The 16,399-nt window shown below is 40.3% G+C and overlaps 2 protein-coding genes across 16 annotated transcripts in view; one reads left to right on the top strand and one right to left on the bottom strand.

The window, feature by feature from the left end:
* Positions 1–15,031, bottom strand: part of PCM1 (pericentriolar material 1) — a 79,940-nt gene extending 64,909 nt beyond the window's left edge. For 9 of the 15 annotated variants that reach the window (XM_029934970.1, XM_029934954.1, XM_029934961.1 and 6 more), the window contains exons 1-4: positions 14,660–15,030; positions 13,057–13,126; positions 10,207–10,371; positions 2,660–2,777 (exon numbers count right to left, since the gene is read on the bottom strand). In XM_029934970.1, the coding sequence (XP_029790830.1) occupies positions 2,660–2,755 (96 nt within the window). In that variant the 5' untranslated portion in view covers positions 2,756–2,777; positions 10,207–10,371; positions 13,057–13,126; positions 14,660–15,030. The other 6 variants (XM_029934893.1, XM_029934917.1, XM_029934860.1 and 3 more) reach the window with 4 other exon arrangements.
* LOC115288045 (protein S100-A10-like) lies at positions 393–679 on the top strand. The gene has a single exon (XM_029934983.1). The coding sequence runs from the start codon at positions 407–409 to the stop codon at positions 677–679; it is 273 nt and encodes a 90-aa protein (XP_029790843.1). The 5' UTR covers positions 393–406.
* Positions 15,032–16,399: the final 1,368 nt, after the last annotated feature.

Genomic DNA, 16,399 nt, shown 5'->3' on the forward strand with positions numbered 1-16,399 from the left:
TCAGGTCAAGATCTCACGGTTCGTGGGTTCAAGCCCCGCGTCGGGCTCTGTGCAGACAGCTAGCTCAGAGCCCAGAGCCTGTCTTCAGATTCTGTGTGTGTGTGTCTCTCTCTCTCAAAAAATAAATAAAAACATTTTTAAAAAATTTTTAAAAAGTTTACTTTCGGCCGGGCGTGAGGCTATGCAGCACCGCCTCCTGTGCCTGCGCGGGGCGTGGGGTACGGGGGGGACAGACGGACAGGAAGGGGAGGGCGGTGAAGGGGTGGGGGTGAGTGGCCCGGGAAACCTGCCCAGGCTCCTCCAGCCTCCCCTGGCCGCTGGTCCCAACCGACCCAGTGTCCCTGTCGCGCCTCCGGCCAAGGTTTCAACAGACCTCACCAAGATGCCTTCAACAGACCTCACCAAGATGCCGTCTCAAATGGAACACGCCATGGAAACGATGATGTTCACATTCCACAAGTTTGCTGGGGACAAAGGCTATTTAACGAAGGAGGACCTGAGGGTACTCATGGAAAAGGAGTTCCCTGGATTTTTGGAAAATCAAAAAGACCCTTTGGCTGTGGACAAAATAATGAAGGACCTGGACCAGTGCCAGGACGGCAAAGTGGGTTTCCAGAGCTGCTTCTCACTCATCGCCAGGCTTACAGCGCATGCAATGACTACTTTGTGGTTCACATGAAGCAGAAGGGGAAGAAGTAGGCAGCACTGAGCAGAGCTCCCACCCCAAGAGAGTTCTCCTGACAGTCCCTCACAGAGTCTGCCCTGCAGCTCCCCCCTGTATAAAGGATTCCATGAGCAGAGTGGGACCCTTAGAAAATGTACACATAAAATGCAACCCCCGTTTGAGAAGCAGAGAAAGTAAAGTCCATGAAAACCAGATAAGCTTTTCATTTTTTATATTGCCTGCATCCTCTTGCCCCCAATAAACAAATTCCTTTTTTAGTTCCTCACTTAAAAAAAAAAGTTTACTTTCCTATTATAAATCTTTAACAAACATAAGTACCTAAACTCTAACCCTAGAGTCAGTCTGAATACTTTCAAAACCATTTTTAAAATTGGTTCCCTACTATTTGTAAATTGGATAGTGAAATAAATTATACATACCTTTACTGACCTCCTTTAAAATCAATGTGTATGATAAGACAGATCTGGAATCAACCTGGATTCTAAAAGTAATTATTGTTGGGGAACCTGAATGTGGCTCAGTCAGTTAAGCATCTAACTATTAATTTCATTCCAGGTCATGATCTCAAGGTTCAGGAGTTCGAGCCTCACATCAGGCTCCGTGCTAACAGCAGAGAATGTGCTTGGAATTCTCTTCTTCTCTTTCTGCCCCTCCCTGTTCCCATGCTCTCTCCCTCTCTCAAATAATTAAACTTAAAAAATAAATAAAGTAATTACTGTTATCTGAACAAACACTCCACTGTATGACCCAAAGCAATTTCACTTCCCGTACTCTTGGTTTCCTAATCTCTAAAATTTAAGTGTCCCCTTTAAAACATGATTAAAAATGATATTCATATAACATGTAGCACAGTGCCTAGCACATAGTAAGCAATAAGTTTACTATTACGTTTTATAGGCAACAATGTACTACATGATAAGGTCTTCCATGAAATGACAAAAATGATTCATATTTTAATGGGAAAACATTTTTATTTAGTTATACCCATATAACCTAAGTCATTCAACAAAAAGGTATATAAATTCCTACCTTAGTCATACCAGAACGGTCTAGTTTTACTACAGTAAACCTTTACAGGATGTTCTCATTTATAACACAACTCCCTTCTCTACGAACTGTCTCTTCACCCCAATTCACGTGTGGGTCTTCCTGCCAACCTGTTCTTCTACTTCTCCTACCCCTTCCTGGCCATAGATGACTGGAAAAGAGATGCAGATCTAATCCAAATTGGGACAATCATACTTTAAAATTTCAAATTGCAACTAAAAGATAACTAGTCACTACATAATTGTAGCCATAACTGAAAACTTTAGAATGAAGGGGCAACCACAGTACACCATATGAGCCACAAAACTGGTCTGCAAAAAGAAAGTACAAAGGCACTCAGAAGCAAAAATCAGGGTAATGAAAAAGCAATTCTTGACAACTTTCTAGTTCCTTTTTCTAGTTCTCTTCCTAAACCCCAGCTATATAGGCCTCAAATTTGTTTCAGTGGTTTTCCATAAAATACATGTATATCCTTATAATAAATATTTTTGGCTTAAGCTAATTAGAGTTGGTATCTGTTAAATACAAAAGAAAGGTCTTCAACAAGGGGTGGCTGGATGGCTCAGTTGGTTAAGCATCGGACTTCGGCTCAGCTCCATGATCTCACGGCTTGTAAGTTCAAAAGTGGAGTCGGGGCTCTGTGCTGACAGTTTGGAGCCTGGAGTCTGCTTTGGATTCTGTCTCCCTCTCTCTCTCTGCCCTTCCCCTGCTTGTGGCCTGTCTCTCTCCCCTTCAAAAATAAACATTAAAAAAAATTTTTTTAATGTCTTCAACTAATAAATAGCTCAGTGTCATTTAATGTCTTGGCCAGCAAGGAACAACTGTGTTCACAAAGAGTCCTGTTGAGCTTGATGTGGCTAAGGCAGGGGAAAGCTGCATTTTAACACCAGTAGTTAACGATACACCATCAGTGAGAAGTTATCATACCATATTGTTGAGTCGGTCATCCACACCTTCAGGGCTCCAGTTTGCTAACTCCTGATCATTCATGCCATCTTCAAAAGGACCTCCTCCTGTAGCCATCCTGGCTTTACCAATTAACTTCCTGCAAAACAAGTGAAAACTAACATTTTTAACACATAAAAATGAACTCTAATTTTTTAAATCATTCCAGGAAGCTTAGTGATATAAAAGAAGCTAAACAAATTGATCTTATAAAAGAGAAAGAGGTACTGTCAATCACATACCATAGACAAATTGATTTAGCTGCCAGGCACCTATTACAATTAACATGAGTTAAGTAGTTGTGGTGATGGGAAGGGGAAGGAAAACCTCAAAATATGCACCATGCATCCTGGCCTGCATGCTTTCAGGCTATTTTATAATTAATTAATTGAACACAGTCCTAAAAAAATAGAGCAATGAGGTAGGAAAAAGTTATTAAAGGCTAGAACCAAAACTGCTCTTAGAAAAAGAACTGGGGGTCCTGGGTGGCTCCACTGGTTAAGCATCTGACTTCAGCTCAGGTCATGATCTTATGGTTCATGGGTTCAAGCCCTATGTTGGGTTCTATGCTGACAGCTCAGAGTCTGGAGCCTGCTTCAGATTCTGTTTCTCTTTCCCCAAAATAAACATTAGAATAAATGTTTGCTCAAATCCTTTACTCTTTAAAAAAAAAAAAAAGAAAAGAAAGGAAAAAACAAAAAAACCTAACACTCTCACAGACCTGGGTATTCCTTTTGTGTCAAAGTTTCAAAGAGGTTAGACGGGCTCTGCATGAAACATGGAGAAAGGTTTGGTTTTAATAGGAATGTAAAGGTAAGCAAGATAAAGAGAGGGCAGGGAGAGAAGCAGGCCTAGGTGGGTGAATGGCCAATAAAAGTCCAGAATATGATGGCTTAAAACATTTAAGAACAGTGATGCCTACTGCTTGACTTCAAATTATATTTCTACTACCTTAGTTCCCCCTAAACCTTGAATAGTCTACCAAAGTCACAAATCTTCCCCACTGGAAAAAAAAAATTGAGGATTTTGTGAATATCAAAGAAGATACTGAACTTCATACCTGGGTCAAAGAGATGAGAAACAAAGAACAATGGTAAGCAGCAGCAGAGATGAATCAGTAGAAAATAAGATTTCTATATAACCTTGTCAAGGACTCTGGCTTTCCACCAAGTGTGGAACTTGTATGTTGGAGAAGGACTGAGTAAAAGAGATGGGCATATAATTTTATTTAGAATTTAAGGGGCAGAGAAAGGCATTAAACAGTAGGGTCCTATTATGTTTCTCATTTCACAAATAATAACGCTAACATTCAAAGGAGATGATTTCAGCAAGATTATGCAACTAAAAATGTCAAACAGGAATACAAACCCAAGCTACTTCAACTGTAAGATCCTAACTTAGCCCATTCACTGGAGCAAAATAGTAAAAGGATTATCATCCATTAGAAGAAGGAATTATCTCATAAATGTTTTATTGCTAGAATATCTACTATAATAATGTATTAAAAGATTACAGAAAGATTAAATTTTATCATCTCAAAATGTAGTCATAAAACTTAACACTTAATTTGGAAAAACCTTAAAAAGTACAAACACAGGGGTGCCTGGGTAGGCTCAGTTAGTTAAGCATCTGACTTCGGCTCAGGTCATGATCTCACAACTTTGGGAGTTCAAGCCCCACTGCAGGCTCTGTGTTAGCTCCGGGCACAGAGCCTGGAGTCTGCTTCACACTCCGTGTGTCCCTCTCTCTTTGGCCCTCCTCCACTCATGCACTGTCTCTCTCTCTTTCAAAAATAAATAAACATTAAAAATAATCTTTTTAAAGTACAAATAAAGTGACACTTGCTTATAATTGTATATATTATACTGTTTGTGGGTTTTTTTCAATGAGCACATATTACTTTAATAATTTTTTAAAATAATTTCTTAGTGTTTTATTTTTATTTATCTTGAGAGTATGAGTCGGGGAGGGGCAGAGAGGGAGAAAGAATCCCAAGCAGGTTCCACACTATCAGCATGGAGCCTGATGCAAAGCTTGATCCCTCAGACTATGAGATCATGACCTGAACCAGAATCAAGAGTTGGACATTAACCAACTGAGCCACTGAGGTGCCCTACTTTAACAATGTTCTAAGGAGGTGAAAGATGTATTATATCTTAAACCAACAGCCAACAATATTAAAATAAGACATGAAGGACATCCCTATAAGAATAAAGACCAAAACAAGAATGACACATCTCAGTTATTTAGCATTGTTTTCAAAGCTCTACAAAATGAAAAATATGAGGGATGCCTGGGTGGCTCAGTCAGTTAAACGTCTAACTCTTGATTTCGGCTCAGGTCATGAGCTCACGGCACCAGGCTGTATGCTGACAGCGAGGAACCTGCTTAGGATATTCTCTCTCTCTCTCTCTCTCTCTCTCTCTCTCTGCCCCTACTCAGCTCATGTGTGCACGTGTGCATGCTCTCTCTCAAAAATAAATGTTAAAAAAAAAAGGAAAATTATGAAACAAATATTAACACTGAAAACAAAAAAGGTGGTGTTCTTAAAAATATGCATTATAGAAAACCTAAAGAATTTCAAATTATCGCCAACAAACACGTAGGAAATATCCTAGAAAAAAATGATGCCACTTATTAACAGTGACCTAAAAGAAAACACCCAGGAATAATGTAATTTCACCCTATGTAAAGGAGTACCAGTAAATTCTGGAAGACAAAAGAAAAGAAAATGTAGTAAGTACAAAATAAGTATCTTCCCTAATGGGAAGACAAATATTATAAACATCTCATTTTTATAAAATATAGGTCTAATGAATTCCCAATGGGATTCTTCTTGGAATTTGACAAAACAAATATCTGAAAAATAAAAGTGGCAATAGAAGTTGGGAGAATAGAAAACTAGTCCCAAGAGATAGTCAACCATACTGAGTGCCTATATGTGTAAACTAGTATTAGCACCCCACACCAAAATCCTGAAATATACTCAATTAGAAAATGTAATGAAGAAAAGTATAGCTAACATCTATTTTGTTTACTATATAATAAGCAGCATGCTAAGTATTTTATGAGAATTTTATCATTCAATCTTCATAAAAATACTATGATGTAAGATGATGTAGGATTATCCAATTGACAGGACAATTCACTAACACTTTTGAAAAAGATTATTTAGAGATTTAACAGCATTTCTTAGGTAAGAATCTTCATCTCAAACACAAAACACAGGAAAATGACTGAAGTGACCATTTTCTCAATTCTCCCAAGGATGGTACTTACTCAGTACCAGTCCAGAGACAGAAGAAAAATTAATCCTCAGTGAACAATGGATGCCTTAGAGTTTAATTCTCTCACAAGTGAAAAAGACTGCCTTATACCACAACACCAAAGTAGTATCCAAGAAGATTAAAAATAGATCAGGGGGCACCTGGGTGGCTCAGTCGGTTAAGCGTCCAGCTTCGGCTCAGATCATGATCTCACGGTTCGTGGGTTCGAGCCCCGCGTCAGGCTCTATGCTAACAGCTAGCTCAGAGCCTGGAGCCTGCTTCGGATTCCTTACCTCCCTCTCTTTCTGACCCTCCCCTGCTCACGCTGTCTCTCTTTCAAAAATAAATAAAAACATTAAAAAAAATAGATCAGGAAGACTAAAAAGAAATCAGACAGACAAGGAAGAAAACAGATGGGCTTTGAAAATTGAGTTCTTACAAATATGGACTGCAGAAATAAAAGAGAAAAAGCTGAACAGATTTTATTCACATAAACATAAATCCTAAATTTACAGAGAATAAGTAGTAACTGACAAGCTGGGGATAAAATCTGAGTTAAATATGAAGTAAAATCAGTATCTTTACTATATAATTTATGGGGAAAAAAACAAAATAAAAACATTAAATAAAAAATCCCAAGAAAAACAAATATAACCAGGCCATTTATTAAGAAGTCAGTAAAGAGAGAATGATGAAAATATTAATCATAAAGTCTAGCTGCAAATTAAAATAAGAGACTATTAAATTTGCTGCCTTACACATATTTCCTAATCCTGATGACAGCAAAGGGAAACTGGAACGCTCAGTCACTATGGTTACAGGGTAAACCGGCATAACCTTTCTGGTATGCATTTTGGCAATACTGTATCAAGAACTAAAACTGAGTTCTGACCACAGCTACTGTAAGAAAATAAACTTAAATGTGGGGGGAGGGAGGCTATAATGCAGGAAATTGTTTCTTATGCTATCATTGTGATAAACTGAAAACAAACTAAATGCTAAACAACAGGCTGGATGCTATTAGGCAAGAGTAGCCTTCAACCATATAATTATGAAGGCTGAAAGATATTGCCCGTGTTTATGACCTCAGTATAAAGGAGGAAAACAAACAATATGCAAAAACTGCGTATCGATTTTAAAAGACTAAGGATACATACTGAAGTGCTTACACAAAAGCAATTGTTGGTTGTGGGGGTAGGAATGTCATCATTTTTTCCTCTCTTCCCATACATTTTCTACAATACTTTGCATTGTTTTTTATGCTAGAAATATACTTAAAAACTTTACAAAATAAATGATACCAGAGAGGTATGTTCAGTGAACTGACAATAAAATGAAACATTTTGCTACTGTTTTTTCCTAAATGTACCAATATAACTTATAACATTAAAGAGCTCCAAAAACTACATATGCAGTAGAGGTAATACCATCTTTAAAAATACTAGAAGCTAACTATAAAATTTTAATTACAATAGAAAGTTATTAACGTTTTTAAGTAAAAACTTACATATGTTTTCCTAGAATAGTGTATGCTTTCTAATAGTACAGTAATAAAGTTTATTTAAAGATAAATTAAAAATCTATCTGAAAAGATAATGTTCTACATGTTTTTTCTATTATGATGAATTCCTCCTAAAAAGCTTCTTCTAAGGGTCTATTTGTAGGCTAAATGACTTTGAACACTACTAAGCTTCTAAAACAATTTAAAAACTATATATTAAAATCAGTTTGGGAAAAATAGGTCAAATACTTTTTGAATCTTTTAAAAGACCATTTACTAAATAAATGTCTACAGTTATACTGTGATGAGATAAATACTCATATGAGGAAAGAATATTTAGTAACTTAATAATAATGATTCCAAATGTATGTAAAAGGCACACTCCTATACAAATATTACTATGATGCTAAACAAATGTAAATCAATTCTCATTAACAGCCGATTTTTCTGAGATGGTGTCTTTTGCTATAAAATGTAGAAATTACAGGCAAGTGTCTTCCTTTTCTTCATGCTAACTTCTCTAACCACATCAGTCATTTTTAGAAATAGATGCCTGCGTTCTAAATTTTGTTCCATAGACACACTGTTATTGTTTATATATTTTTATTATTATTTTAAACTAGGAAATGGAAAGACTTCTAAATATCAAAATAGGTATAGAGACAAGACCACTTGAGTAAGCTTCCAACGACACAATCAACAGGACTTGGTGACCATCATGACGTGGACCATGAGGCAGTACGAAAGCTCTTACGGGCTGAGTTCCAGGTTTCTAGTTTGAACAACTGGGTGTATGATGATACGTTTACAGTGATGAGAAAAAGAACAGGTTTTGGTGAGAAGATGATAAATACAGTTCTAGCAGTGCTCGGTGAGATGAAACCTAGGCTGGAGAGACACCTGTAAGTCATCTATTCAGAAAAGTACTTGAAGTGAAACCGAAGGATGGGAGAGCGGATGACAACGAAGAGAGTAAAACTGAATCTGGAGGGACACTGATATTTAAAAGAGAGGAAAAGAACACTGAGAAGGTATAAAAAGACAGAACAGGGTGGGGAGGGCGCCTGGGTGGCTCAGTCAGTTAAGCATCCAGCTTCGGCTCAGATCATGATCTCACAGTTCGTGGGTTCGAGCCTCGCGTTGGGCTCTGTGCTAACAGCTAGCTCAGAGCCTGGAACCTGCTTCGGATTCTGTATCTCCTTCTCTCTCTGCCCCGCCCCTGCTCGCACTGTCTCTGTTTCTCAAAAGTAAATTTTTAAAAACATTAAAAAAAAAAAAGATGGAAATGAGGAGAGTGTCTTAGCAAAGGGCAAAGTGTACAAAGAAGGAGAGTATTGGTAAGAATGCCAAATATTACTTTGTCACATAAAAAAAGTGCTTGAGAAGTAACCACTTGAATTTAGCAACAAGGAGGTTACAGATGACCTCGGAATGAGCAATTCCAGCAGGGCAGTGAGGGTCAATCCCATATATGGAATGCATCTGTTGCTGGGAAGAGACAAGGATAAAAGAGGCCATTAGGTAATTTTTTCAAGGAAATTAGTCTACAAACGGAAGCAGGCAGATATGGGCATGAAGAAAGTTTTGTTAAAAGCATGTTTAAAATTTGTTGGGCAAGGACTAGTAGAGGAAGATACTGAAAATGCAGAGAAGAAAGGACACAGTGTGTTGTCTCTGAAAAAGCAGGCGTAACTGGGACTCGAGGTGTAAGAAAAATGATTAGCTTAAAACAGACAGAGAAACACTTCTTTTACTGAAACAAGAGGAAAAGGAGGGAAGGAGACAGAGGCTGGTTAGTAGATCTGTTTGTAGGAAAAGGAGGCCGTCTGTGAGCGATGTGAAGCAGAAAGGCCTGACCCTCAGCGTCTGAGTGGTTGGAGGAGAATCAGGGAGAAGGGCTGCGGGCGGCACCAGGGACTCAGGTGACGGCAGGCCCCACTCACTGACCCCACCAGCCTGCAGTGTGAGTGTTTTCCCAGCGGCGCTCTGGTATCAGCCTTGGTGTAAGTACTCCACTGAACCCATCTGAGGCGGGGATTTTGCCGGGCAGATTTAAGAGAAAGACCATAAAATGGAAAAGGGGAAGAAGCCACTGGGAAACAATCAGTGCATATGATGGATGATGGTATGGGAAGAACAGGAATAAAAGTAAAATTCTTCTACTTTAAACAAGCACTTCTACCCATCCTATGACCTACTAAACTAAGCTGCAACTAGTAAAAAGTTTCATTTAGCTTTTTTTGACATTTTGGTTATTTTTGCTAGTTTCATTTTAACTATATTGAGCTTATTTGGCTCCCTTATCTTGCAAAGATATAAAATGCAAAAATACTAGGACAATTTACAAACTTTCAGTGATCTTTTTGAAGAAAATCCTGTTGCACAATTCTTACTATTCAAAATTATTCATATATACATATATATAGAATTATAGTATTACCATATAAATACCTATAACTGACCTAAGGTTAACCTTTGAAAGAATATAAAGAAGAAACTAATCAACTAAAGAAAAAAAATTATTTTTCTATAATCTTGGAATTCAGGTATCATCTCTGACATGGCATTTGATTACTCCTAACCATCTATGGAAATACCTTCTGGAAAACTGTAATTAAAGGTTTTAGAAATATACAAAGTACATTTTTTCTGAATATTTACTTGGAGTCACAAAATAACCAAAAATGGTACTTTATATATGTGTACAAGATTTCTAATGGTTGCATTATTTGGGGTATTTCTTTTATTAATTATAAAAATACCTGGTACACTGTTTTGAAAGTCTTCATACAGTGTCCAAATGAACTAAGCACGTTTAATGGAAACTGAGAAGAAAATGCATTAAATATTTGGTATCATGTGTTGTTTAGTCAGTTTCACTTGAAGAACTTCTCAATTTCTTCTCTGTACTTAAGATGGTCAAGTACCTAAAAAAAGAAAAAAAAAATCACACAAGATCTTTTCCATAGCACTTTCGATTTGATTTGAGACTTTCTTAAAATTTCAGTAATTTTCTAGAACTTACGATATCTCTGTAACTACCCTCCTCAAATTAAAAAACAAAGACGGTTAAGATATTGAGGGGAAGGGGATGAAAAGACTACAACAAAATATAACAATCTGAAACAACGAAAACTCACGACAGACCTCACTCTGTGCTGGGTACAGCATCAAGTCTATCATACGGTATAGTTGTTGCACAGAACACTTTACATCAACAAAATATACCGTTGCTCAGTGAAGTGAGGACACGGAGGTCAATTAAATTCTGCTTGCTCAGACCTCTCCCTCCCTACAATTTATATTCAAGATCTATCACTTCCTTGTCAAGGATTACTTCTAAGACCCAAATAAATCTGTAGGCCCTGCTACCACCATCAGCCTGGAATCAGTTCACCGCCAACTCCATACTCACTGGTAAGAGCTCATCCTGTCATCCCCTTGCACTGGGCCATTACAAACTCCCTACACCCTTCCTCTCCTCCCAAACATTCCTCCTACTTCTGCTGCTTCAACGAAATCCCAAGTCCCTCTAAAATCACTATTTCCGTAGGAATCTTTTCCGAAAGGAGTACTATTCTTCCAGGTCTTCCAGATTCATGAGGAAAGGATCACATTTACAGACCACTCTTATTTAACTAGTAAGAGTTAGCTGACCCTTCCTCTTTGGAACAAATTAAGTCAACTAAACTATGACTCTGCCTATCTTGGGCACCAATTCCTACTGTCCTCCTCATGACAATCTTGCACTTTTCTGGGTAACAACTGGTTCACAGTTTTACTCTCCACCTCATTTCCTGCTCCCCTGATTTTTCTAAGACTGTGGCTTGAGATCTAATGTCCATGTCCTCTCCTCTATTCCAATACCTTTTTCAGATCCTCAAGTTCTGAAATCCCTCCTTCTGATCCTGAGTCCTTGCTTTCTCCTTCTCTCACTTGCCCATTCTTGCTGACCCTGCTCTTAACCCTGCTGCAAACTTCCAGTCCCTTGGTCACTCTGCTAAGAATCCATCAATCCCTTGCTTCCTTACTCAACCCAAACACAAACCCCACTGAGCCATTGCAAAACTGCCAAAAGGATCTCTGCACTTCCTCACCTACTTGCTCATTCTATCAATTAGTGACATATCCCAGTACCCGCTCTCTCTGCTTGTACTCACAAACTGTCCGACAGCAGGGAAGTTATAAAATGGCTTCGGCTACATCCACTCCTAAGATATACAATATGACACCGTACAAACACACACTTTCAAAATGTAGGTTGACTTCATGAGATAAGGCAACTTTTCTGTTGCTCACTGCCATGTCTCCAGCACTTCAGTCACTAAGTCACACACTGTAGGCATCCAATTAAATCTGTAAGATGAATGTATTGCTATGTACTCTGTTGGCTTCTTAATGAATTCCCCCGTACGATTATTCCAAGTCCTTTCTATTTCCCCAGTACGATGATTCCAAATTCGTTCTATTTTTCCCAAGTGTCAAATACACTTGCCTCCTTTACAAACAGGCCAGTCCTTTAATGAGAAAACCAAAGGTCTGCTAACATCAGTTAACACAATTGCCCTACATTTTTATTCCATCGCATCCATCTTCCCTGATATGTTTTTAAAAAATTATTTTTCAACTAGTCTTATAATTCTTTTTTACTAAATGCCTACTATATCATTCTAATATTAAAGAATACACATACACATCTGACCTTCCCTGAGTTCAATTTTTCTTGTCCTATATTAGTTTTCCAATTAAAAAAATACTGAGAATTCTAATGAAGATAGAAATCAACTGCCAATCTGTATTTTCTCACTGTGGTTGGCTTAGATCATAAGAGAACTAAGGATTTACCTGCTTTCCTAGAAAGCAAAGATATATAATATTTTGAAAATGGGTTTTAACAATGGAATTAAATTCAGGCTCTGACATTTTTCTTAAAAGAAGCAATTATTTCTAAAATGCTAACAAAAATTTCTTCTGACCCTCATCCTTTAGTCATTTAATTTCTAAATTGTCCTAGCAAACAATTACTTAACTTTCCCTCGGTGAACTTTCACTGACTTTTTTTTTTTTTTTGCTGGCCAGAGAACATCTTCAAATAACTAGCATTTGACAATGCACTGAACACAGAAACTAACATTTAAAGTACTCTTAGACCCCTAAAACAAAGAAAAAAAGCAAAATTTCAGTCAAGAGTGTATATCATAAGCTCAAAAAAGTAGAGGAGTTTGTGAATAAAAAATAAAAAGTCAAATAAAAGTTAATAATGACTTATGATTAAGTGGATTTGGAAAGAGAGGCTATCCAATAGCTGTTATAAGAAAAACTCAAAGGGGCTGAAGAAATTCTGTGAAGACAAAGATATTTCAAAATGTAGTGCTTAAAACTATTCTAGTATTTAACAATTGGGAATAACATGGCTCTTTTCTAGCAAACGTATGAAGGCAGACCAAAGTGGCATGCCAAAAAGCAAGACAAACAAGGCGGCAAACCCAGAATGCCTGTTTACTAAGCAGACAGGAACCTCACCGTGCACTGGTATGTTGACAGCGGTCTCCGCCATAAAGTCTTCAACTATACCACAAAGGACAATAACCTATATGATGACGTCAAATTACCTGTTTAAAAACTAGTTTTACAGCTCAGAAACGGCTCCTTCTCTGCTTCACACTCCAAAGCTGTTGCCTGCTTGTGATTTAAAAAAAAAAAAAAGTCACTTTAGTAAATTCTTTAGTTACGCTACAAAGTACAGAATAACAAATACTATATTTACGGCCTAAAATATGTTTAGAAAAATGAACAGAAAAGGAAAAATCCAATTTATCAATATTCTAGACGCGTTACCTTATAACCTTTGGGAAACTATGATATGCTTAATGTTTACATCTTCCAAACAACGTGATACATCAGTATCTACTTTAGTACATAATGAAAATGGCTAACCCTAATTTTCATGTAAAGGTCCATCCCAAAATCAAGTCATTAACTTTCTGCCATTGAAACTATGCTAGAGCTTTGTATTTCCAATGAGGAAAAAAGGTTTACTTGAGAGCGCGCTACTTAAAACAAAATAACCTTGTCACTATACAAACACACGTTTACCTTCTGTTCAAAAACTCAGTATTATAATGGTTTCCAGGACTCTCACCAGGAAGGTGATAGGGAAGGAAAAGAGCAGGTGCACCCGCGGCTCGCTAACACCCACTCCCGTAACCAGAGAATACCAGAAGGCGGAGTCTGGAAAGCAGTTATGGGGCGGGGGTGACAGGGGCGCCCAGAAAGCCCGCTTCTTCGAGCGCCAAATTACGATCCGTTACGCATAGGGCACACGACACAGACCTCACACCGGTCAAAGAAGGAGAAAAAATAAAGAAAGAAGAAAGAAAAAACCAGACAAGGCCAGCTCCTGAGTCGGCCGAAGGATGAAAAGTTTGGATGACCCGCCTCCCTAGCAGGGCCTCCTATCCAATCCCCAAACGCCATTTCTGCAAAGCGAGCAATGTTTCCCGAATCCCACTTGGCATTTAGTTTTCCCCCATCTTAGGCGGACGTGAAAACAAACGCGGGCAGTGGGAGGGGAGGGGGAAGAGCTGCTAACTTAACCCTCCTCTCGCAAGTATAAACCACCTCTTCGCCAAAGTCAGGGAAGCCACCCGCCCCACCCCCAGCCTTTTTGCTCCAAGAATACCCGAGACAGCAAAAATCCGCTGCTCAAAACTCCCGGCCCGAAAAAGGCGTCGCGTCGCTCCTCACCCGACCTCCTGCACCCCAAGTTCTGGACACCGAGCGCCCCACACAATGGAATTAGGGAGCGGGGTGGGAGGGGGTGCAGTCACGTACACTAAGGCCACTGAGGCCCCTTGCTGTGGAGAAGTCGAGCCCTGTCCCTGGCAACCAAACCACAGCCCCCGCTCCGATTCCTCCACTGGCAAGGGACGTTCCTGTCGCACGCGAGACGCAGGGCGGCCTCAGCTCTGGAGCCAGAAAACGAGAGACGCGCGGCGGCAACAAGAGGGCTCTGCAAGTCGCTAACGCGTCCCTACGTGCTCACCCGGAGATTGCGGCGTTTGGCCCGCGGAAGGGGGCGTGAAGCCCCAGGAACGCAGAGAAGGCGTGGGCCCGAGGCCAGGGCCTACGGGGTCAAGTGTCCCAGAGCCGTTGCTCTCCCGCCCCTGCGCGCGTTGCCCTCGGTTGCCAAGGGCTGGGGACGCGCAGCATTACCTGTAAACGAAGCAGCCCTCCGGCCAAGGGTGGAGTAGCGGACAGGCCCTGCGACCCGCCACCGGCCGGGGTTCTCCCTCAGAGACCGCAGCAGGGAGTGCCCACAAGTTCCCTGGCTGCCTAGGGCCCAATGGCCGCCTTCTCTACCTTAGCGACTCGGCGCCAACCGCCGCAGCCACCGCCATCTTACGATCTCATTGTGGTGGGAGAAGAGAGGCGGGGGGACTGCAGAGGGGGCAACGCGCCGTGAGACTGCGCCGTCTCCTCGGCAACGGCCGCGCGGGGGCGAGAATTCGCCCGGCCGGGAGCCGCAGTGCGATCGGCGCTCTAGGCTGGAGTCATGTGACCGCCGAGGTCTGTGGCGTTACCTCGGGGCCCTTTAGCCTGGCGCCGACCACACGAACAACCAGAGACTACATATCCCAGAAGGCCAACTGGACGCTGGTTTCTGAACGCCCGCGCGTCCGCCGCGAGAGGGACAACTACAAATCCCGGCATGCTGTGAGCTTCCTGGCTCTGCTCTGTGAGCGGGAGGCTCCGGGCCTGTGCGGAAGTAGATTGAGCCCCCTCCTTAGCTGGAAAACAGTGGACGCTTTCTGGTTTTCTGTGTGGGTGTCCGCTCCGGACTCTAGCCGGAAAAACAAGGAAAGACGAAAGTCGCCCTTCTGTCCCCTGTCCGTATACATCCGGGTTACTAAGAGGTGGAAACAGGCCTTTACGATGTAGTCCTGATTTTACACGGTGGGCATCACTCTTGGGAAGTTAATTGGCCAAACCACTTAACCATATAGCTGGTCAGCGGGAGAATCCTTCATGTTCCTTGGACTAATATCCTACATTTTGCTTGGAAGTACCAGATGATTTCAATCAAAATTTAGTAGAGGGAAATTTGTATTAAAACTAGTCTCTGCTCATTTTATTTTTGCTCCTATCCCAGCGGTACGTCTATTGTGGATGGCGAGTTGCTAGGTTCTTCTTTCGTAAAAATTCAAAATTCCACTGAGTGAATTCTAAGATCTAATTGGCTTTATTCAATTAATGTATTGAGCAGCATCCCGTGTAGCAAATAGAAAGGAGCTCCTTTGAGCTGTAGAAAAGGGAAATTTTTTAAAGGCAGGAAGGGAGTTGAAAAAGGAAATTAGCAAAGAGTGCATGCATTGTGTCTAGCAAGGTTCCTTCCTATGTGGAATGGAAAGGCCTACCAGGTGGATAACTGACGACCAAGTAATTCCAAGTTGACTGGTTGGTTAAAAGTTACATTTCTGGGGTGTTGAAACTGCAGTTAGGTTAGGTATTATTAGGTCTTGGTTTTCTGAGTTGGGGTTTAGCGCACAATTCTATTGGGGGCCTGCTGTTTCCTTTTTTTTTTTTTTTTTTTTGAATTTGTTTTAATGTTCATTTTTGAGAGAGGGAGAGACAGAGACAGAGTGCACATAGGGAAGGGGCAGCGAGAGAGGGAGACAATTCAAAGCAGGCTCCGGGCTCTGAGCTGTCAGCACAGAGCTGGATGCAGGACTTTGAACCCACCAACTGCAAGATCATGACCTGAGCCACCGAGGTGTCCCCTGCAGTTTCCTTTTTAACACCGTTAACACATACACACAAATGTGATAGTGACTTTCAAGGCCTTTGGTGTCCCTCCCTGAAAAAATACCTTCAGTTTTACTTGAGTGCAAGGGCATTCTATTTTTAGCCAGTTTGTGAAATGTTTGTTTTAAGCAAAATAAAAAGAGGGAGGAG

Source organism: Suricata suricatta, chromosome 1, assembly GCF_006229205.1.
Source record: "Suricata suricatta isolate VVHF042 chromosome 1, meerkat_22Aug2017_6uvM2_HiC, whole genome shotgun sequence".
Lineage (NCBI taxonomy): Eukaryota > Metazoa > Chordata > Mammalia > Carnivora > Herpestidae > Suricata > Suricata suricatta.